This window comes from Apostichopus japonicus, chromosome 14 (genome assembly GCF_037975245.1).
Source record: "Apostichopus japonicus isolate 1M-3 chromosome 14, ASM3797524v1, whole genome shotgun sequence".
Taxonomy (NCBI): Eukaryota; Metazoa; Echinodermata; class Holothuroidea; order Aspidochirotida; family Stichopodidae; genus Apostichopus; species Apostichopus japonicus.
The window spans coordinates 25,262,874-25,285,855 of NC_092574.1; the positions used below are offsets into that span (position 1 = coordinate 25,262,874).

Here is a 22,982-nt window from a genome sequence, read left to right on the forward strand (position 1 = left end):
TCTTGGGTTCGCCGGTTATGTTCACAAAAAAAATCAATAGTTGGAAAGTCTTCTTTAATATTGCTTAACGTAAATACGAGGATACATTTCTTTCTAAATGCAATATGCATCCTTATGACTTGACTCATGTTCATAACAGTTTTATTAAACAAGTGTGTGGATCTTGGTTTTCGTACAGTTTTCATATTCCTGATGATAATTTCTACAATGAAATAGTTTTCAACCATTCACTTTTAAAAGTCAATAAAAATTATACCTTCTTTGATGGAAAACTTCATGAAGTAGGGTGCCTTTTATGTACACTATTTTCTAGACAATGACAGTTCACCAAAAGATTTTGTGACTTTTGTCAACCAGTATTGTTTAAAAGACTTGCCTTTATACTTTTATTCTGGTACCATGAATGCGTTACCCTCCACTTGGAACATGTATTGCCGCTCTATCGAGCCAGTTCGTTGTAATGCAAAACACAATGAAATTAACTATCTATTATACACCTCACACCCAAATTCATCATAAAGCCGTTTATTCTTCACTGGTTTGTAGTCGTAAAACCACTCCGTCATGTGTGCGTAAATGACAAAATGAGTATAACTGTGAACTTGATTGGAACAAGATCTTTTCTATACCCTTTAAGTCTACCAAGGAACCTAAGCTTCAATAATTTCAGTACCGCTTTGTTCATAGTATTCTACGCGTAAATAACTTTCTATTACGATTGCTTTAATTGACTCTCCACTGTGCACCTTTCCCAAGACATGTGGTGAGACCTTATCCCATTTGTTCTGGGACTGCCCGTTGTTATTAAATTCTGGAGTGATGCCGTGTTTTTATTCTTCAATAAACTCAATGTATTCTTTGGTGATGTAAATGATATTGCTCCCCCCCCCCCCTTAGGGGAGAAGGACGAATTCCTGTTGAATTAATGATCAACTGGGCTCGGTGTGGCTATCGCCGAATCTGTCAGCCACCATGTCTTAGCTAGCTATATAAATACTAAGAGACTGACCCATAAGTCTACATATAGAATAATTGTTTGTACATGTTTGTACATGAAACTCGCAAACCACATGCTTTTCAGTTTCATTTGATAGTGAAATGAAAGTTAATAACTTTTTGACACTGCATTTGTCGAATGTAACATTCTAGACGCGATGAATCTCCTCTTTGAATATCACAAATGTTTGGTTACAGTGAAGTGATACATAAAATGCGCTTTCTTTCTTGATCTATCTTGACCTATGACCGTCCTTTTTGAATTGGACTTATCCTTCCATTCCTTCTCCATCTCTTCTGGAGGCGTTCGTAAGCACCGCTCTCCAAAAAGGGATGCTAAAGTAAGATAGAAAATAAATATTTATTCAGATTAAAAGTAGTCCCAACGGAGGAAAGGAACCATACCACATTTTACATTTTTAACCAACAACTTAATGTTTAAAATGTCGACACAAATCAAGACAATGTGACAGTCTAGCGTATCGATGACCGAAATATTTCAGTTATGTGCTAAACTCCCATTTCAGCATCATCAAATTTGTTCCTGAATCTAAGTATGACAGCTTCACGCTAACCATCGATTAATTGCGTGAAGAATAGTTTGTAAATAATAGAAATTTATCTCATTCGGTAGCCTGGGATCCTACTCAATATGTATTGTACTTTTCGTGGTCGGCAATTTTGGTCTCAAAACCGAGATGTGGGATGCTTGAGACTTTTGATTTCAAGGAATGTTCAAGTTTCATGAAATGGGCCTGTTTTTGAAAATAATTTTATCTTCCTTTTTCAATGAATAATTTGCAAGTAAAAGAGCAACAAAAATGCTTAATTTATTTCTGTCCCCTCACTTGTTGTTACTACAGTAGGTATATATGTCAAATTACAAAAAAAATTGTTAAACAAAAAACAACGTTCTTATCAAAAATGCAACAAAGATGGACGATTATCAAGTGATTTTGCAAGTTGATGTTTGGAACGGGTGCCATTGTACCATTTAACAATGACACCATTTTTGAACAACATAAAATGATTGGTTCCTTCACATCCCCCTCCCCCCTTAAGTTGATGATTTCAGCAAAAGGTAATAGAACGAAATGCACAATTGTATAAAGGTTCGTGATGGAGTGAACAATGGCTTTGCCCAAACTAAACATTTTTCATAATGAAATATACCTAATGTGTCGCCGTCAATTTGGTTGGCATCATCATGACGCGGCAACATCTCTTTCATGAAAATTATTAGATGTGTTAAGACACTGCGATGGCTTCGGGGAATCTTTTCAAGAACCTGCCAACAAAATCAATCAGAAACAACACTTTATTTAAAGCTTTTCGTCGGGTGAAATCTTGTGACCAACTCAATGCGTATAAGGTATATTGACATGCCGAGATAATTCCAAATAAAATGTAATATATCGAAATACTTTTTTATTTACGGTACATAGCTATAACTGTTTGTATATGATGTTCAAGTTATATCTAACGCGCACAATGTGTAGAAACCAACTCACCTGTTTGCAGCAGGAAGTATTCCTGTTGAACTCTAGGCAATCATGGTAATACATAAAAGGAATAACAGGGACACTCAGCGATTCCAAGAACAACAACAGCGCTTCAGCTACTGAGAATATGCTACCAGCTGGTATGATATGTTAAGGGAGGTCAAAGATGACTTAACCTAATCCATTGATATTTTACTGCGCGATGTGTCACATTTGAGCCCGGCTGATTGACAAACTGTCGTACTGCATTACTGACAGACAGATTGATTTACAGACCAATCAACTCGTAAATGACTTTGTACTAGTAACTTGAGGAAGCGAGATGTAGTTATGAAATGTACCTAACTTAAGGTGACCATATTTGCCTGACCGGAATCAGGGACATTTATTGCGTGACTGATATGGGTAAGGGATGTAAGGGGAGGGGGACCCCACTCCCCTTTGTAAAATCTCCAAGTGCTTAAGGTGCATAGATGTATATAAAATGGTGATAATTAAAAGCAATTTTTAAATCAATTTTATATTCACAAATGTAGATTTTTCTTAGATGAAATTTACTTACTTTACGTAAGAGTGCTAGGGTAGATCGATCTAGTATATTCCACTTTACACTGGCCCACCTGAAATACTGGTTCGTTCCATTCTGCGACTGCACACTTGACTAAATTTTGTTTTTACAATTATTTTACTAATAATGTGGGATATTTTCGAAATTCCTGAACATTTTGACGAATCGAGGACATTTCAGGGACACTTGTTCATCTGGGACAGGACACTGTAATTGGGGACTGTCCCCGAACATCGGGGACGTCTGGTCACCTTAAACTAACTTCGACAGATCATTGTAATAGTACCACAATCGACCGACAAATGTAACCATGTTTTCACAATACACAACAACTTGCTTAGAACAGTGTACTAGTACCTATGGAGTGCATCCGATAGAAGGGGGAATTTCAACGCGAAAAGCATCCAACTATAGTACAGGTTATTACGTGGCCATGAGAGAAAACTGACCTGAGTAGAACTACTCTATTGCATAGCAGCTATATTCTTCTTTTAAAATCTATAGGTTCTTGTACGTAACACATATTTATCAACATTAGCTTGTATTTAGCTTTTCGTTGACAGGATTTTCTGGTGAAAACAATGTGAAATTTATAATCAACATAAATGTTCCTCGCTTCTATTTGAGAACCATAGCTCAATACCAACTCGAGATATGGTTGATTCAATATAACCAATTTGACTGGCTAAACCTTCAACTACCCCAGGAAGTTGGTAAAAAGGTTTTTTTGCCATCTGGGAAAATGCCCTAATAGGCTATTATAATCATATTGTTGATTTATCCTTGAAACCTGATACACTTGGAATGTATGTCTAGTTGTCAAATTTCTCTTAATTTGAAATTTTATCAAAATGTATCTCGTCTCTGGAAATATTGTTTTCCTCTGTTGATAAATGTTGGCCATATTATATAAAAAAAAACAAAGTAATTTTCTACTGAAGTACACTGATTGCATTATGCAATCTGCTGTTGACAGATGCATTTACAAAATATCACAAAAAAGTAAAAATTCATGTCTTTGCAATACAAAACGTTATGAGGACGTGATTTTTGCGCAACGTTTCAGAAAAATGTAGCAATTTTGCGAAGAAATTATTGTGAGCCTTCAGAAAATCCTTTAAGTTTATTACGATTGAAAGTGTTGAAAAAAAATTCACCAACATGCAGCGTGTTTCCAATTTGCTAAATTACATTTTTATTTTGATCGATACCGGAACAAAAGGCTAAAGGCTGTAAAACAATTCTGTTCGTCTCATGAAAGGATACGCAAGACTTGTGCTCCAGTGTCCAGTGCGTCTCTAATTGCCTGAAACTCTGTGTGAATACCACCTCTTCTGAACAAGTCCTCCTGAAAAGGAATAAAACATATAAATGGTATGGCATTTTGATTGATGCTTCATATCTGCCACAGGCTTAGTTGATTGGGTTTACGGAAAATGATGGTCAATTGTTTACATGCCAGGTGGTATTATATAATTACAGATATTATAATGACAATATGTATTTGTTTTGTCATTTTATCAAAACAACCTTTGAGGGAGAGAATAAACCTACCCCAATGGGCACGTAATATCCCTACACTAAAATGCTCGATACTGGTTTTAGTAGAATATGGTTAAAGTATCAATACGTGTTCGCTGATGAATTCGGAAAACAAACTTCCGAAGTTGATTCAATATTTCTTCTTCTGAATGCACTCAGACCAGACGGGTTTAATGCAGAAAAGCTATCGCATTCGAAAGAAAGAAATTATTTTCTGTTGCCTTTATGGCGCCAACGATGTAACGTAAAATCACTGCGACCGGCCCATATCAGCATGTTCATTACATAAATGTAAACAAATAATCTACATATGCGTCCCGATCAAGATTTTAACGCAGTCCTATACTCGTATCATCCACTTTCATCTAAAAACACCTGTTTATTCATTGCAATGGAAGTAAATGACACAATTTCGATAGCTATATCGTTAAGACCGAGAGAGAGATACAAGAGCAGTGACCTAAGACAGGCTAGCCATGAAAGTAAAAGTAAGCATTGGCCTAACGGTCGTAAACAAAACTTTTTTTAACTGTAACATGAAACAAACGAGTTGTAGAATATAATAGACTGCACTAATCACGAAGAAAGAAACTCGTCAGTTGCTACAATACGTATCATACTTGCTGAAAAACGTATATGTTTTTATCTCTGTTAGAAAGTGATGACTTACTTGATCACGTCCGTGGTTACGGAGATGACTCAACATCTTCTTGATTTCTTTGGGACAGTCCAATTTCTCAGAAGAATGATTTGATTTGGCTTCTTTAGACCAGTCTGTTTTCTCCTGGAAATGTTAACGGAGCAATAGTACTTATGCAGTGCGAAATATATATTTGTTGGAGATAAATATTACTATACATAACACTACATGCAACGTCAGAATACTGGGTATGACATACCAAATTCATCTCCTTTCGAAGTTACCGTGGGCAACAAACGCTCTTTACTTACCATTTCCATAATTTTTGTTACATCATTATTTCTCATTGGCTCCAGCATTCTCACCAAAGTCTCAATCGAAGAACCAAAACAGCTTGGTTGATAGGAACCTCTTAAATCGATGTGTTCATTGAGTTAAGATAAACCACTTCACAATTCACAAGTTATTTACTTGTGTTAAGAAATCCGATCAATGCTTTAAAAATATATATGGATATTCGTAGGCGTACCTAACCAGTTACAACAACGGTCATCATGTACAACATTTGTCATCTATATTCTACTGTTTATTTGTTAATTTCGTACTTTAAAATTTAAGTCAGGTTGGTATCTTCGTGACATATTTATGTGGATCGCGCTCAATTCAATATAATTTTCTGCTGATAAAATAATCCCTGCTTTAAGCATAACGTTAAGCAAGATTTGCCATAAGCATTATCTTTTTCATAATCTTATAATAGTTTTTCCCCCAGTTGAACTCACATGACGTACGACCTACACCAAACATCGGGGTTTGAATACTTCTAACAAGCATGGCTTGCACGAAAGATGATATTACACTTAAGTTCTATTTATTGAATTAATCATTTCTTCAAGGGATTTCGACTTTGGCTGCTTTTAAAGTTAATTTGAACTTCCACCAAATTTACGTCACCAACTGATTAAATACACAGAGCAGTACGAAGTTCAATCAATTGAAGTACTGTTGCAGTTATCCCCGTTTATATAGTTTTCAGACTTAAAGATCAAAGGATATGTAGTAATCTGTCTCATTGTCAAGACGAAGGATTAAAGTAGCATCCAGCGTACGGTCGCCACGGTTCAGAGCTGCAGCTGTTGATTTATTAACTTCAATGTGGATTTCAACCTCCACATTGTCACCTGTCGGAAAATATACAAATTGAACTAGTTAACAGATCTAAACAGTTGGCTGGCCTGTCCGTTTCACAACTTAGGCTTTCTTTGAATTTTGTTCAAACAACAAAGTTAATTGTAAAGTGAGATCAATAATATACAACATAGTTGAATGTATATGTAAGCAGCAGACTGGTTGTCCCTTGGCAGTCCGTCAAGAAAGCACACCAATCGCTTACTGCTACGAAAATAATTGCCATTTAGCCTCGATAGTGAACAGATACAAATATATAGTATCAAACAACAACTTTAGAGGTTTGGTTCTGATTAAGGGAACATGCGAGCTAAGTTAAATTTCCGCCATCCCAGCTTTTCAAAGATTGGTTAAGCTGGCTTCGTAAAGTTGTACAATATGTCTTGACTTATCATTGAAGCATTCTGTTCGACATATCTTAAGACCGAACAGCCAATAGTCAATACAGTGCATTGTTGACTTACTGTTGAGAAAACCTCTTAAAAGGCAATTTTGAACAGTTGCACGGTCATTGACAACATTTACAATACTTAAACAGTTTGGCATATCATATAATTGGTCATCAAGAAGAAATTGTTGCCAATGACAGTATATCTCGGACATATGAAAACATCGTTTTAAGCTCCTTTATAACAACAAACCAATCCTTGGGGAATTCACTCAAAAAAAAATTGGAATTGAGGAACTAAGGTACTTGAGCACCTGTTAGAGGAACATGGAATTTTAAGATGGACATGATACTAATCTCAACTTTTGTGGCCTTCATTTCTTTGACAAAAGTATGAATCATGGGCATGAAACAAGCTTATTGTCAACTTAAACATAATAAAAGTCAAAATATTTGAATTCAAGATACTTTACCCATAACTAAGAATTTTTGTGCAGGTTCTACTTCCACCCAAGGCGCCAAAAAGCATTCTTTTCCAAGCGTCTTGCAAAAGTAAAAACCAGTGTGAGCCTGTCCAGTATTGGCGACGTCTAAAATGAATTGCTTTCTTTCCATGAAACGAACTGTTCCAATTTTTATCTTGGAAGGAAAAATACGGAACATATTTGAGAGCTCGAACCTGTTGTAACTGAATTGAATATTTCAAAAAGTAAGTTTAAACAAACTTAAACTCAGTGGCTCCAAATGTTGTATCACAAAGTATTTAACTTGTGGGTCACATATTACATAAAACCATTTCTTGTTTGTGTTAGCAGAATCAGTGTCGTTGCACTTGAAAACTGATATGACGAACTGTACCTTATTTCTCACAATCAAGTTGGTTCAAACGTGTTTCTTGGCTCACTGGCTTTAAACAAACATTGAGCAGTTAACAATTGTAATACTGACCAACGCCATAATATGGACAACACTGTGGACATTGTGGACATCGAGGTGTATTTTCTCGTCAAAGAATACCCTGTCAACTGATTTGAACAGACATTCTGTTAGATTTGTTCGTGGACAGGAGAGCATGGCCGATTTTAGATTAATTTCATGACCAAACTCCTGCATGAAAGCACTTTAAGCATGGATGGAAATTAAATTTTCATTTCTGAATTGAGAGAAATGGTCAGAATTTGTTTAATTTGGCTGACTAGATATCTGATTATTCACGAATGTGGTAGTTAGTAAATCACTGACTTAAAGATCTCGTTACACACCGTTGAAGATTTCAAGTTAGATCTAAAGTTAAACTAATATAATTTGTAAAAGTATGAACTTTCATGCAAATATCCTCGTCGTTAACATTATCAAATGTGGGCCTACATGTCACACATGATAATGATGATCAAATATAATGTGGTATATGCCGTCACGTTTGTGTTATTAATCCTGAACTGAAACAATAACCAGCTTCAGTACCGTTAGCGTAGGGTCACCAAATGTCTCAATGTTGTAACTTACCTCATTGGTACTGATGGTAAGGCGCGGTAAGGATTCGTTTACCTCTCTATCTAAGTTTCGAGTCTCTTCTTCGAGGACCTGTCGATATTTGGCTTCATCCACAACTTTTACCTGTAAAATGATATATAAAAAAGATACCACTGCAGAAATCATACTTACAAAATTGGTGTTTATACATAAGTTGAATTTACGTGTGAAATTAAAGTCACTACAATTATCCATATCATTACTTACTAAAAAATATATCACATGAATGCACTGCTGCAAAGCTGTATCCAGCCATTCTTCGTTCATGGTTAGTACTTTACCCACATCGCTTTCATCGCCACGAGCAATACAAAGAAGTTTACTAACAAACACCTTATTGTATAGTTAATTAAAGAGGAATAACGTGTATTATCTCTTTTTGACAGTATCTTACATGTAGTTAATGAGACTGGAAGATTATTTTGGGGAGAACTATCAAAATGAACGAACCTGAACTTCAAACAGACTGCTCACTGGTTTATGATCGCTCAGAGTTATTAAATTATGGCTTCTATAAACCAGCTGCTTACAATTTCGACCAAGGTAAAAAATCCTGTCACACCACGAAGGAATTTTCTGCTTAGGGCTTCAGGATGCACGGGGAAAAGAAGAAGACGGGAACCGAAAGGTATCAGTGACTGAACAATGATGTTATCAAGGGTCAGACGTCATCATAAAGTTATAAGCTTTAATGGAGAATTGCAGAGATTGCTATGTTTCAAAGATGAATATCTTGAAACAGGAAAAGCTAGAGAGACATTACTAGCACTCAATTTTTTATTTGAACCGTAACATATCAAGACTACACTTATAAGTTCATCCTTCAATCATAATATTTCTTTGCAGATATGCAAACTTTTCAAATGTGCTGGTCAGACTTGAATCACGAAAAGCACAGTACATATTCTTGAAAATATCTCTATCAAAGTAATTCAATAACTTACTTGAAAATTCGTGAAAAGAAAGAACTTCTTTTCCCTTACCTGGTGTCATAATTGTCAGTCCCAATGTCAAATTTGTAAGTTGGTTTAAAGTCAATACCACCTTCTACATAATGTTTAAGTACCTTTCCCAGCTGGATTTGCTCCAGTAACTGTCGCAACAGAGAACAGAAGATCAGTTTCCAGATGAGAAAAAGTTAAGAAATAGGTACTTATCGAAATGTTTTAATAACTCATTTGTCATACAAGTTACTTAATAATGTAGTGGAATATATATCGACTAGCTAGATACACTGCACTTTGAGTTCAGTCTTATATAATTTCAATGAAACTGATAGTAAAATCACATTTAATATGTCTATGCGTCTTAAAATGCTTCATTTCAAAACATTTTACATGACCTATATCAAACAATATACATTTAAAGTGTTGAATCTTTTAAAGCAGCAATGACTTTGCTTTGAGTATATGGCTTTTTTTGTTTTAAACAAAACAACTAATATAAAGCCGGCAGTACTTGCTGTTTTTGTTTTTAAGCACAACAACTAATATAAAGCCGGCAATCTTTAGCAGAAATATTCTCCCTGCACACTGACAAGACATATTTTTGTTTAACCAATAACTCAACATGTTCCGAATGTATTTGTTAAAACCGCCAGGAAAGCGTTATTTTGCATGTTTGCTTTTGCAAATTTTAGCATGATCATTAACATGTTAAGGTACTATTAACAATCTTCAAAAACATAACTTAATTTCCATATCTGATCATGTATGTTGTTGCGGTAAGCTTGCAGCAAGTTCTTTTAAAGATGGCCGTCATAAATGCAATAACGTGTAAAGTGGAAGATGAACGAACCTGGTCATTTTCTAATAAAGATCTGTATTCGCGACTATTGATTTTCTCAAAGACAGTTTCCCTATTCAATTGAGTTATTCGATAGTTCAAATCTCCCATCCAGATAACAAGACTGAGAAAAAAATGAAATGATATCACCAAACAGGTAACAGCATCTCCTTCATGTCACATCTCTGATAATAACAGAGATGCACTTATTATGATTGCCTTTTAATATGCAAACATGTGCGCATTAATATACTTACCTTACACTTTATTCGAACATATTCAAACCACAGGTAAAATCTTGTTTACAAATATAAATCATGTGTATTCAGAAAGATAATCAGTGCAATAATTAATGTTTGGTAAAGTTTTTATTTGTTTAACTAAAGCTGCCAGTGTGATCTTTAGTATCAAATACACATTGAATATTCACTTAAATACATAACAAGTTGTTCCATAGCGTAGTAACATAGAATAGTTATGAGTTTTATTACATGTTACAATAACATTTTATTTCAAGCATGTTTAGCTTCACCAGGTGCTAGATTATACATGAAACATGAGTAATGAATAACTATAGACTATTGGAAGAATATTTCATAAAATAAGACTACTGATTTCATACAATGATGCATGCCCACTCGGGAAACAAGAGTCGTAAGTATTTATGATACGTTATCTACAATAGTAATATTATAGCAGTCTACTGATTAGTAAAACCACAATGTTATACAAAGATGCTTTATGGCAGTGCCATCACAAAGCAACGTCACAGAAAATTTAGAAACATTTAACAATAGACAGTACAGGCAAGGAATTGCCAACATAAGGTATCTCACATGACCCACTACAAACAATCACATACTGCTCATTTGAAGGTATATGTATGCTTAAAGAATCCAAGAAGGCAAGAGCAATCACTATGAACTGATATCTTGTGTTGCATTTATTCCATTTCACTATGAACTGAGATCTTGTGTTACATATGTATTCCATTTTACTATGCACTGATATCCTGTGTTGCATTTATTCCATTTAACTTTGAACTGAGATCTTGTGTTACATTTATTCTATTTCACTATGAACTGATATCTTGTGTTGCATTTATTCCACTTCTAAGTTACTTGTGATACTTCACTTCGTCATACCCTCGATCACAATATTATAGTATCGATGTAAGGTCACTCGGCTTGAGAGTGTACCATGTTCTTTGGTTTTCGTGCCCTGGCTCTATTGGGGGGGGGGGGGGGGTGACTTTCCTAAAAAAAAGTATCTCTGGAAACTGATACTTACTCATGCGATCTAATGGGATAAGCTTTGCCAGTTTCCATCTCGAATTTGATCCCGTTGCAAATGTCATTATAGTCCTGAAAAATTAGTAAAGAGGAACTTTAAAAACGAATCTAAATAAAGCGATGGAATTTAGTAAACTTGAGCTATTTTGTAAGCACCGTAAAGGCCAATGAGAGGATATACCGTACCTGGTTTCTCCTATCACACTCGTCCTCATGGGCTGCCAGATGGCTATTAATGAAACAAAATGTCGTCTTGTGGAATTTAAGTCTGACTCCAACGCCACCTTTGTTGCCCTATATGACATATGCAAGACAGAATAGGTACAAACAAACTCATTTGCGAATTACAAAATCATTTGTTACGGTTCCTTGTTGTTAATTTTTAACCGAACACATATCAAATTTGGATTGAATGATAGTTGTACCATATGTATCAGTCATAATAGGTCTCTATTGGGAAAATAAATATCTAAGTGGAATTATGAAAAAGCTTCTTCAACCTTCAAACCACCAATCTTTGGCGTGAAAATACCCAAACATTCATCCAATGAACATATTTGTTGACATAAATAAGGTGAGGAGCTAAAGAAGGTGGTAATGAAGAGAGAGTAGTTTACATAGCAGACATATTAAGCAATGATTTGTCATTCTTCATTTCTCAAAATTGCCTTGTAGGAGTAAGGGGAACAGCAATCACTGGTGCCCTTTCTCCCAGCCCTATATTTCATGTCAATGAAATTCTACCATGAAAACGATTGTAGGTATACATATCTTTACATTTTTCGGCCATCGTAAAAGTCTACACGCTCACAATGTCATATATATTGACGTTATAGTTTTCCAATAGCAATATTTTCCAGCACCCCAATGTGTTACCGCCTTTGATGTAAAGACACTGGCATGATGTACATGGTTTCTTACCATCGTGCCCATGATACCAGTGGCAACGGTCTCCGAAATGTTTTCCGTAACATTTTCTTTGTGGTCCTCTGTCACATAAACTAGGAGCATGATTCCCACCAGCCTCACTTGTTCGACCTACAAAAGAAAAAGCCCAGACATGAGAGCCCTTAATTCAGCGTTTTCGCGTATATATTTCCCAAAATCCGCATTCAAGCAAGTATATATTTCCTCACAAATTATTTTGATGTCAGCTATGGGCGAACCAATCGCATCAGAAACAATTATTGGAACATCAGTTGTAAACTTTTGGAAATGAAAATAAATACTAAAACATTACATGCCATTTATGAGAATTTGTCTGAATATCCCCGATGTTGCTTCTTGGTAAAATACACAAAATAAAAATATCAGATCAGATTTAATGTAAAATGTATAGGGGAAATAACCCAGCATGTGAAAACTGCCTAGATTAGATACAATTCTTTGTCCTTCTCAAACGGTCGCAAGGAACCTTGCAAATAGTGAACTATTCTGTTTTGACCAAGGGGATGGTCGTAAGTGGTTGTTTAAGCAGATATCTGTCTGGTGTAGGGTTAATCAGTTATAGTCAAATATACTGGGTAAGGTGATTAGTGCTTTGCTACAAGGAGCTCCAGTCCAGAGAGAGGTACATGTGAAGACTTCTTTGTCCTGCAAATTGATTTGTTGATGCACTACATACACAGCTTTAATCGCACTCTTTGTTACGATGTAGGACACAGAGAGCACAATTGAAAATATCACCTTTGCTCCACTAGGCGTTTTTCAATACTTGATTACTTTTCAAGAAGCCCCGAACAAAGTCAATTCGTCACACAGCAAGTCTAATATCCATACTTACAAGTTTATATTTTCCTAAGTTCTGGAGTACGTGCTCAACTGCTATCCGCCACTCCTTTTCCCTGTCCGAGGTATTGAATAAGAACGCTCCTGGGGAGAGGTCTAGTTCCTGAAACCCGATTGCGTACATGTGTGCCGGTTCCTTCGTGTCGTCACAGTGTAACCAAGTGGTAAGATCCTTTGTTGCATTCTTACCATTAACGTTAAATGTACCGATGAATAATCTGAAAGATATCAGTGTTGCTCTAAGTTCTTAAAATGTTGTCACGTCGTATCCCTATTTAAACTTTAAAAGTGACTTGAACACAAACATATGATTACATTAGTTTTATAGTAGTTATACAACTGTACCTAGAATAGAAACGCTTCCAAAAAGAGAAGTGAAACTCCACAATATTTTCTATATTTTCACTGCAGATTGAAGGAGAAGCAACCCAACCATCATCTATCGTAATAACTGGTAGAATAGACATGCTTGTAATGAACGCCTATAACCAAACGGTTAAAAAATGTCAAGTTACTGACAGTACCAGAAATTAAGTTCTAAAATTCATTATTATTAGCACCAGCATTTTCAACTACCAACGAACGAAAAACCATATTTCATGCATTCTATAATGTAAACAGAATGCTCAAGAGAAGGAAACCCCCATTAATGCATGATATCTCCCAAATCACTTAGTTATTCCTAAATTTGTGCTGTTCATGATAATGTTTCTCTATCATATGTATTGGGTTTGTTTGTCCCGCTAATTTAAATGATTTGGCCAAACACTACGCGTTTCAGCGAAATAAACAAGTAGTTGACAGCAGTTCTGATGCAAAAGTCAATAAACAAGACATGCATAGTTTTTATCCATAAGACTTTTAGAGCTATACTCTTCAAACGAGTGGAATGGGTGCGATCAGCCGTTTGAACGCTGGGAGCCTCAGGTTGGCTTCATTTTCAAGATTTGAAAAGATGACATTTGTAAAAGAAGTTTTGAGAGATGAGAATTTTTGTCTTCTCTGATTTTAAAGTGAAAGACGATCCTTTTAAAGCTGAAGAAAGGGTAGGGTTGAAACTTTGCATCAAGGCAAGTAATATCTGCACATTACTGCATTTATTGAATAACCCATATTAAGACATGTCATAAGCTGAACGCATTGCTTTATTGTCTCTCTGGTATATGTTGATGCCTAATTTCAACATTATGGTATAGACGTCTAAAACCTCTGCTAGCATTTTATCTTCACTTATTGCTTGAATACAATGAGCACAAAAACACTGATACAAGAACTAATTGACGATGACTTTTATGAAGAATTTATTTGATCCAAAACTTTTGAGATAATTGAGATATTTTGCAGATAATTTGACGTATACACTAGTAAGTAATACAGTCACTATAAATTTGCACTATTTCATCATGAAAATGTTGACAAAGAACATGTATACTATAGTAATGGCAAAGTTTCAAGAAACATTTGTAATTACCTGGTATAGTTCTTAGGGACCATATTAAGTGGTGTGTTGTAATGTTCTTATACAATGATAATTGTCAAGTCTGTATACATTCCGTGGCTATCTTCTAAAGAATTCTTATATGATATTCTCACCTGAAGGGTTGTAAGTAGGTGAAGTCATTTTCTCTCTTCTGCAAGACCTCATCCCTGATTTGGACTCGAGTAACTATGCTGGTGGCTTTCCTAAAAACAAAATATTTGCATGCAGATGCCCAACACGTTAATTCAGCAAGCATACGATGTTATTACTCTTGTAACATTTATAGCCTATTTCATGCGTACTTCAATACCTTCGTAGCCCCCCCCCCCCCCCTCTCCACAAGATAATTCAATGAGTATGTGCAATGTGAAACTTAAAGTTGAAAGTTTGATTGCCTAGCAACTGTTTATCCTTACTCAAAGGATCCGACTGTATCATCCAACAATGCAACAGAATAGACGGTGGAGAACAGAATGAAATGACGTCCACTCAAGAATGAGGTAGCATCTCTTCGTCACTTTTCCCTTCATGTTGCTTAGCCTATGTTTATTATATTCATTCAGACAAACATTTTCAATTGCATTTAACCAAACCATACAATTGCCAAAAAAGCATAGTGTCTCATAGGCGACACTATATAGTGTATATTTCGGCACCAGTATATCAAGCAACAGGTAACATTGAGTATTATTTAAGCATCATGTTGCTCAAGTGTCTGACCAGCTAACTTCATAGCAGTCTCTATAGTCTCTTCAATGCTCTCTTAAAGAAACAATCGTCCCTAAATAGAGTATTACTCACTCATCGATGTAGAAGTTGCTAGTAGATGAAGTATGGGGACTGGGATAAGTCATCTTGGATAGATCAGTTTGATGAGCAGAGTTTGTCTTGGGTGGATTACGAGTAATGAAAGGTGGCATCTTTGATGAGTTATCATGGAAAGGAGGGGGCCGCGGAGGTGGATTAGTAGGACACGCAGGTTTTATCTTGGGTGAACTAGACGAAGGAAGAGCTGTCCTGTTAGGTGAATAAAGAGGTCTGGGAGGTCTCTTTGGTGGCTGGCTGGTGGACTTATTATGATTGTTCTGAACCGTCAGTATATTTGTTTCTTCCCCGTGCCTGTCTTCGTCTTTGAAAATAAAACCAATTAAAAAAAAAGGAGGCGCTTCAATGGTGTTTCGATATAAATATCTACAGTGAGAGAAATCAACTTAATTCACTACATCGTTACATCAACAGGAAATTTGTAAACCAACAGGTCAAATCTTACAACCAATACTAAAGTAGTTTAAGAGTAGTTTCATTATTTGAAAATTGACGATGCAAATGAAGATGGAAACCATACTTAACTTGCTTGTTTATTTTCCTTGATGAATATTCAAAATGGATCTGTCTCCGGATACTGACAAACACTATTAGGCCTACCTACATTTAGATGAATACCTCAGTTGATGGATTTTAAAGCCAAAATACAACATGTGAACCTGCTCAACCCAGAGAATAGTTCCCGGAAATGTTTAAAAGATGCAACTAAAAGGTTCATTTTTTCTAAAGTTCATTGCAGATACTCTCAAAGACAGATTAATCGTGGGATGGCGATGGCGATGGCGATGGTGAAGATGAAGATGAACAATCAATAATTTAATTGGAAAGCTGTTCTGGGTGTCGAGTAATTGCTTGATAGTTAAGTGGATGATAACCCCAAGTGACTTTTCACACTTACTATAATTCGTTACTACATTCTCGTAAAAAGCCTGAATTAAGGAAACTGCTGATTTCATGATTCAATAAAAATCGAGCTATTCTGCAATGCTCAAATTGTAGTTACTTCACTCTTACCATCATTTTAATATCTTGATAAAAATAAGGACCCATGTATATGTCTTTCAAAACCATTAAGCAATGAATGAACTTATTTGCAGTAACGTGACCTGGCTTGGGTGATTGATTAGTGTACCCTGTAAATTCGTTATTGAATTAAGTTGAGATGTAGGGTTTTTTTTGCGATGAGTCTTGGTTTCGAAGAACTTGCCCCGAATAAAGCCTGTCCTGAATTTCATGATCGTGTAATTTGATTTTATCATGGACGTTTACTTGCCAAAAACACCATGACTTCAGATTGTTCAAGTTTCTTTGAACAGAATGGCTACAGGGCTCAAACTTTGACGGCGGCATAGGAGGGAGAGGATAAGAGCTGCCATTTTTGTCAGCATTTCTGTGGTTTGTGCCTACCTGCAATAAATGGTGCCATTCCAAATGCATCAACCACTTGTACATGCTTATCGGGTTGATTCCTAATCTGGTATTGCTCTATCCATCTGAAATCCTGTGATATGTCTGATGCTATTCAATGAAAACAAAAAGTCGTATGATTTGCCTTAAGCCTGGCAAAAAAGAAAATATCTTTATAAGAACATAGCCAACAATTATAAATAGCAAACAACAAATTAATGAAAAGCAAATTGATGAAATTTTGGGAAAGATCATATTTGAGAAAGAAAATCTGTGTCCTTTAAAGTAAAAAGGGAAACACAAAATAAGAAAACCCCATGTAATGAGACATCTACATTTACAAGAAAATACCATTGCAGCCACAAAAGCAAACGTCTCTAACTTTAAAGCATATTGTAGGAATATGTTGGCTGCCACATAATTATGAACAAACCAAATCATACAATATTAGCAAAAAAACTATCAAGAATTGATATCTCACCTGACATGCAATCCTTTAACTTTGAAAAGAAATCAACGGCTTTATTGTCATACACAATGTCTACCTCAAGTGTTTCGTCAGTTGTCACCATAGTCGCCCTCTGTACAAACTTAGCTTGCGGTGCTAAAAAAAGTAGCAGAAACATTTAACAACAGCCTTAGTACAAGAAGAATCATTACTTTCTTTACCAATTACTGGGTAATCCTATATATATTAAACATTGATAATTTAGCCTCTCCTTTTCAAACGTGTTAGTTGCAATAATTAGGTCAGAATCACACCATAATTTGTTCATGTGTTTTATTAATAGATAACACTCGAGTATATTAAGAATATCACTGAACACCAGGTAACATAATAAGGGACATATTTTAGTTTTAATAATAATAGTGACATTATTTAAGCTTTCCATGTGCGCCTAAGTTGTTTTTTGTACGTAACAGTTATGTCTTAACTAATATTGACTTTGCTTGAACTTGAAACTTTGAAAGCATACTTACATAAGCTGTATCTAAAATCTCCTTTGAGTTTTAACACTTTTTGTATGTTTAGTTGGTGTGCAGATGTTAATTGCTGTTGTACGTGTTTGTAAAAGAAAAGTCTGAAAAGGAAAGTAAAAAGTAAGTCTTAGTTTAAACGAATACGAACATTTTCATGCAATTATTTAAAGGTTATTTTTTCAATTGCATTCCCTAGTTCTGATATTAATATAATTTATTATTCTCTCATTACAGACTTCCTACACTCTGCAGACCCAGAATTGGCCTGTCCCGTGTGCGGCCAAGTAGTGCGAGACTTCAGTAGTCACTTCATGAATGCGTCAATCAGCCTGAGTATAAGTGTTACTTACTTATTATCACGTGTAGACAGCACAAAATGCCATGATTAATACAGAAACTTTCAAACACCACAACATGCTACATACACATAACTTAACAAGGTAATACTCGACCAAATATAAACGTTTCACTATGAACTCATTTTCTGTTCCATTCTATACTTAACAATGATAGTTAGTAGTGCAATAGATCCTCTCTTGCAAGGCTACCACAAATGTTCTTAGAAGAAACATTTGGAAATGAATGCTCCCAGTTTTTAAAACATTTCATGGACGGTACGGTTTCTAGCTTTGGATTCACTTTATACTGGTCTCACCATAAAAGTATTACTAGTGTATCTTGATGCCCTCAGTTGTCTTTCTTTAAGTTTGGCACATTAATTGTAGTGGATATGTCAGTATTAAAAACTTACGCATGTTCCCCTTCTATTGATGCCCCATGGTTGACGAGGGCAAGAATATGGTCGCCTGTTGTACCATGGGTAACGACCTTACATTTGATGCAGTAATTGGTCAAAGGTAAAGGAAAACACGAGATCGATAGTAGACAATGTTAACAATAACAATATATATACTTATACTAATGTATTTTACTGAGGATTGCAGTAACTTTAACCGGTCAAAAACACATCCTCATAGTATTTTGTATTGCTGAGATAACCACATCCTCATAATATTTTGAATTACTGTGATAACAACATCATCATAGCATTTTGTATTGCTGGGATAAACACATCCCCAATGTATTTTGTATTTCTGAGATAATCACATCGCTATAGTATTTTGTATTGCTGAGAGAACAATGCACATCCTCAGAATATTTTGTATCGCGAAGATTTGAGGGTATTTTTTAACTACGTGATATGTTTGGATGCAGCAATGATGTCATCGGTGCAATTAAACTGAATATGTCTTTGTTTTGTTTTTTTAAATTGCAAATTAATTTACCCACAGAAGAAAATGGTATCTCTGCGCTAGAGTTTCACTTAAATGAAGCTCTAAATACATAGAACATTGACAGCTTAGCAAATAAATGTATCAGGTTCATGGATAAATCAACGAGAATATTAGAATTAGTAAAACCATTTAGGAAAAGTTACCCAGATGGCATCACAGAGCACATCCTGTGGCTCACTTTCTGTAGTAAGAGACTTAGGTTTCGTCACTTAAACTAAGTTACAGTGAATCCTTCTTGTCTTGAGTCATTTCAATAAGAGTGTGGAATATTTTTCTTTGCAATAAAGGTTTTACATTGTATGCCACCAGAATATCGTTTTAATACATTGATTTGAATTCCATAATTTTCCTCTTTTTGCACACTCGTTCATTCCAGTATTCCAGTCTCTCATTTACATACACTTACCGCAATATCATTCTTACATGTGAATACAAAAAATTAAAATTAAAACTCGAGTTAAAACTATCATTAAGTATAGATAATACCATATTGTAAGACCATAACCTCTTAACCTATCTGTGTCAATTAGTAACAAGATGTTTCTCTTTCTTCTTAAAGGGGGGGGGGGGGCAGAAACACTATATAAACAACAACCCTACACTTATTTTGTGTCATGCAATGAAAAATACTTTGCTGGGAAGTTTAGTTTTCAGAATGCTGGATTTAACAAAGTTATGTTTCTAATCACTTCTGTATCATTTGTTATGGAAAATTGATCTGCTAAATGCTGTAGAAGTATATAAGAACTTAAACTTCACACTTCGAGATTAAATATTTTCAAACGATTGATATTGCTATGGAATTTTAGTATCGAAAACACCGAAAAATTATATATATTAATTATATTATATGAAAAACAACTCGTAAAGCTGTTTTATCATTACAGAAACCTACAAAATAGATATACATATAGTCCAGCCAAGGTTACTAGGGTAAAAACAGTATCAAATGGTTTAGTCAAAGCTGATGCAACTAGTTGAAAGTCAAGAATCAGTTTAGTAGGTAGGTAGGTAGGTAGTAGGTTTAGTATGGGAATTAGCCTGTATGCCATTTTCTTAAACGTGTATATGTACTACATTGTAAATTTAACAGGCTTAACGTGTCATTTTTATAAAAAGTAACTAAATTCCTTGAAGTATTACAAACATCTGGTCTTAAAATATGAATGCAAAATATTAGTCTGTTGTGTTCTTAGGTGAGTGACATGCAGTAAAGGAGACATCATATTTGCAAGCAGATTTAGCTGGTTTTACTTTTCAAGAAAGGATATGGCCGTGCAGAAATCGTTTCCATTGTACTGGGATAAAAATAATTGAATAGCTTCCTTAGGTTCCATTATTTTTATTTCTCTCCGGGTCCATTCATCTCCTTCTGTTAGAAAAATATGTACAGAATATCACGGTGAGTGTAAAACTATTTTCTATAACGTTTTATGACTAAAAATAATAATTGGAGTAAAGCTTCCAGTTACAATTAAATATCTAAATGTAATGGTGGAATATGCCCTAAAAGGGTAATAAGTACAAGCTTTAACTTTAGGCCTATATGTAGATTTGCGAGCAACGTACAGGGTAGTACCGGTCGTGAGTTGCTCACACCTAAGCATTAAAGGGTGGACATAACTAGTTAGCCCAAGACAGTGGAATGATTTCCTTTTTTCGCTGGTCAAGTTGAAATATTTCTCTGGCTGGATTTGTCCCACGGGTCGGTTATCGGGAACCTTTGTTATATGTATATATTCATTAATATAAAACAAAAACTGTAAGCAAACTGCTTATCCACTGAGCCTGTGTAAGAGAATGTTTAAAGTTAGTTTTTGCCAGGCGTTTCGATCCTAGCAGGATCTTCTTCAGAGGCAAAAAGAAAAGAAAAATGATAAATTCAATAAAAAATATCTTCATTAGTGTAATCTACGTCTAGTTTAAGGTTACGTATATTCATAACCCATCTGTTATCAATAACCTTCGACTAAGCACCTGTTAAAGTATCTATTCCTTGGTACTAAATAACTATACAGGTCATTTACTATACAAACCTGTTCCGTGTGTGCAATACCGAAGGAACACTGATTTCCTATCCTGTGTTAGTGGAAGTTAACTCTTCAGATCAATAGTCATAATGCTATATGGTATAGCGAGGGTTCTACACAGTGAACAAAGTGGTGACTGAGCGTTACAGAGCGGGTAATTCTCAATTATGTAAACATTGTCGGTCCAAGGTCCAAAGACATTTGAAGTATTTGCGAAATAGCGTTCCATAAGGAGACATATTTTTCCTGGAGATACTCATCCATTTGCAAGCTGCTATATTTATAGGCCTGTAAGGAAACACCGAACGTTTGAGGCTGCTAGCTTTTCTTTACAGCTTCCTTTTATTCCAATTCATGTCATTTTACTCGTCCGGGCAAAAGTGGTGGGAAGTTCTGGAGTGGTACTTTCAGATCATACCATCTCCACTTCATACCCAACACACACCCACACGCACACTTTTCTATATGTTCCGACCCTTTTTGCGCCCTTCCCATTCCCTTAAGTAAAGCAAAATTGGTACTTTAAACGAAGAATTTTGATCAGATTTATTTATTTTAATAGGTTGCTTAAAATTGTTTAATTAATTATCATAATTTTGCTAACAGTTTCAAATTACTTTCTTATATAACCTGTCATAGACTTTTTAACCCTTCAAAATATTCCTGTCGTCAATCAATGAGTGTTAAATTAGTCAATAAATAGTGTCACTTTCGGAAAATGCTTTGAAGTTGAAAGTTGAACTCTGAACATTGGTTTCCGTCAAAAGAAGTTCTCTAGCCCCTTGTCTGTCATGCCTTACTGTAACTTTCTGTAAGAACTGTACTGAGTGCTCTACTGTAACTTTAACGTAAGTTTCAGGCGCGTATCCATGGGGGCATTGTGGGCGCGAAAGAGAGGAGAGAAAAAAAAGAGAGAAAAAAGAGAAAAAAGAGGGGGAAAAAGAGAAGGAAGGAGAGGAAGGAAGGGAAAAGAAAAAGAATAAAGAGAAAAAGGGGAAAAGGAGGGAACAGAAGAAAACCGCCAAGACACCGGGAAGAGAAAGAGGAACAGCGACTTAATTACAGCGCTGATCCCTATTTATATACACAGGGTAGTCAGGGACGGATCGAGGATTTCGGAAGGGGTGTGCGCCTCAGCCTACCCCTTACACCGACAGGCTAGCAATTCATTGCTTCGCTAATCAGAGTTTCGTGGTTAGATCCACTCATCAGGCGATACAGCAGTATAATGCAAGTCTGCATTATCTTAGACACAATACAGCAGAACACACATAGAACAAGGGAACGATATTTTCGAGAGGGAAATGTTTCTTAACAAGAAAAAGGAATGATTGTCCGATGTTTGCGTCGACATTTTTCGACTACGGTGGGTTAAACCAAATAACCTTTCTAGACCTGTTACTTCTTCTGTTGCTGCGGCTCGGAGAAGGTGAGCTTGTGTTTGAACCCGCTGTTGTTTAGTGCTTGTTGGTAAATAGGAGCGGCTTTGTTTAAAACTTCCTAATTCGAAGAGATGTCACACAATCTTCTGTTGATGGACACTGGTAGATTTGTTAGTGTAACTTGCGGGTGGTTGGATTAACTGTGTATGTACTGTGGAGTGTTGCCATACTATATATATATATATATATATATATAGTCCCATATTTTTGCAATACTGATATGACAAACATTTTGTTCTACTCATATCTTAATGTTGGCAATATAAATTTTCTGTGGGTATGAGTTGAATAAAGAACAAT

At 35.6% G+C, this 22,982-nt stretch overlaps 1 protein-coding gene across 1 annotated transcript; it reads right to left on the bottom strand.

The window, feature by feature from the left end:
- Positions 1 to 503: 503 nt before the first annotated feature.
- On the bottom strand, positions 504 to 21,421 carry LOC139979767 (inositol polyphosphate 5-phosphatase OCRL-like). Its single transcript, XM_071990858.1, has 24 exons — positions 21,247 to 21,421; positions 20,482 to 20,582; positions 18,667 to 18,758; positions 17,916 to 18,016; positions 17,416 to 17,538; positions 16,935 to 17,045; positions 15,504 to 15,831; positions 14,816 to 14,905; positions 13,218 to 13,440; positions 12,356 to 12,472; positions 11,621 to 11,728; positions 11,433 to 11,506; positions 10,155 to 10,266; positions 9,341 to 9,450; positions 8,808 to 8,943; positions 8,331 to 8,441; positions 7,298 to 7,463; positions 6,303 to 6,429; positions 5,560 to 5,668; positions 5,279 to 5,392; positions 4,333 to 4,414; positions 2,508 to 2,635; positions 2,170 to 2,284; positions 504 to 1,332 (listed from the first exon to the last, which is right to left on the bottom strand). The coding sequence occupies exons 2-24, from the start codon at positions 20,545 to 20,547 to the stop codon at positions 1,175 to 1,177; spliced, it is 2,901 nt and encodes a 966-aa protein (XP_071846959.1). The 5' UTR covers positions 20,548 to 20,582; positions 21,247 to 21,421; the 3' UTR covers positions 504 to 1,174.
- Positions 21,422 to 22,982: the final 1,561 nt, after the last annotated feature.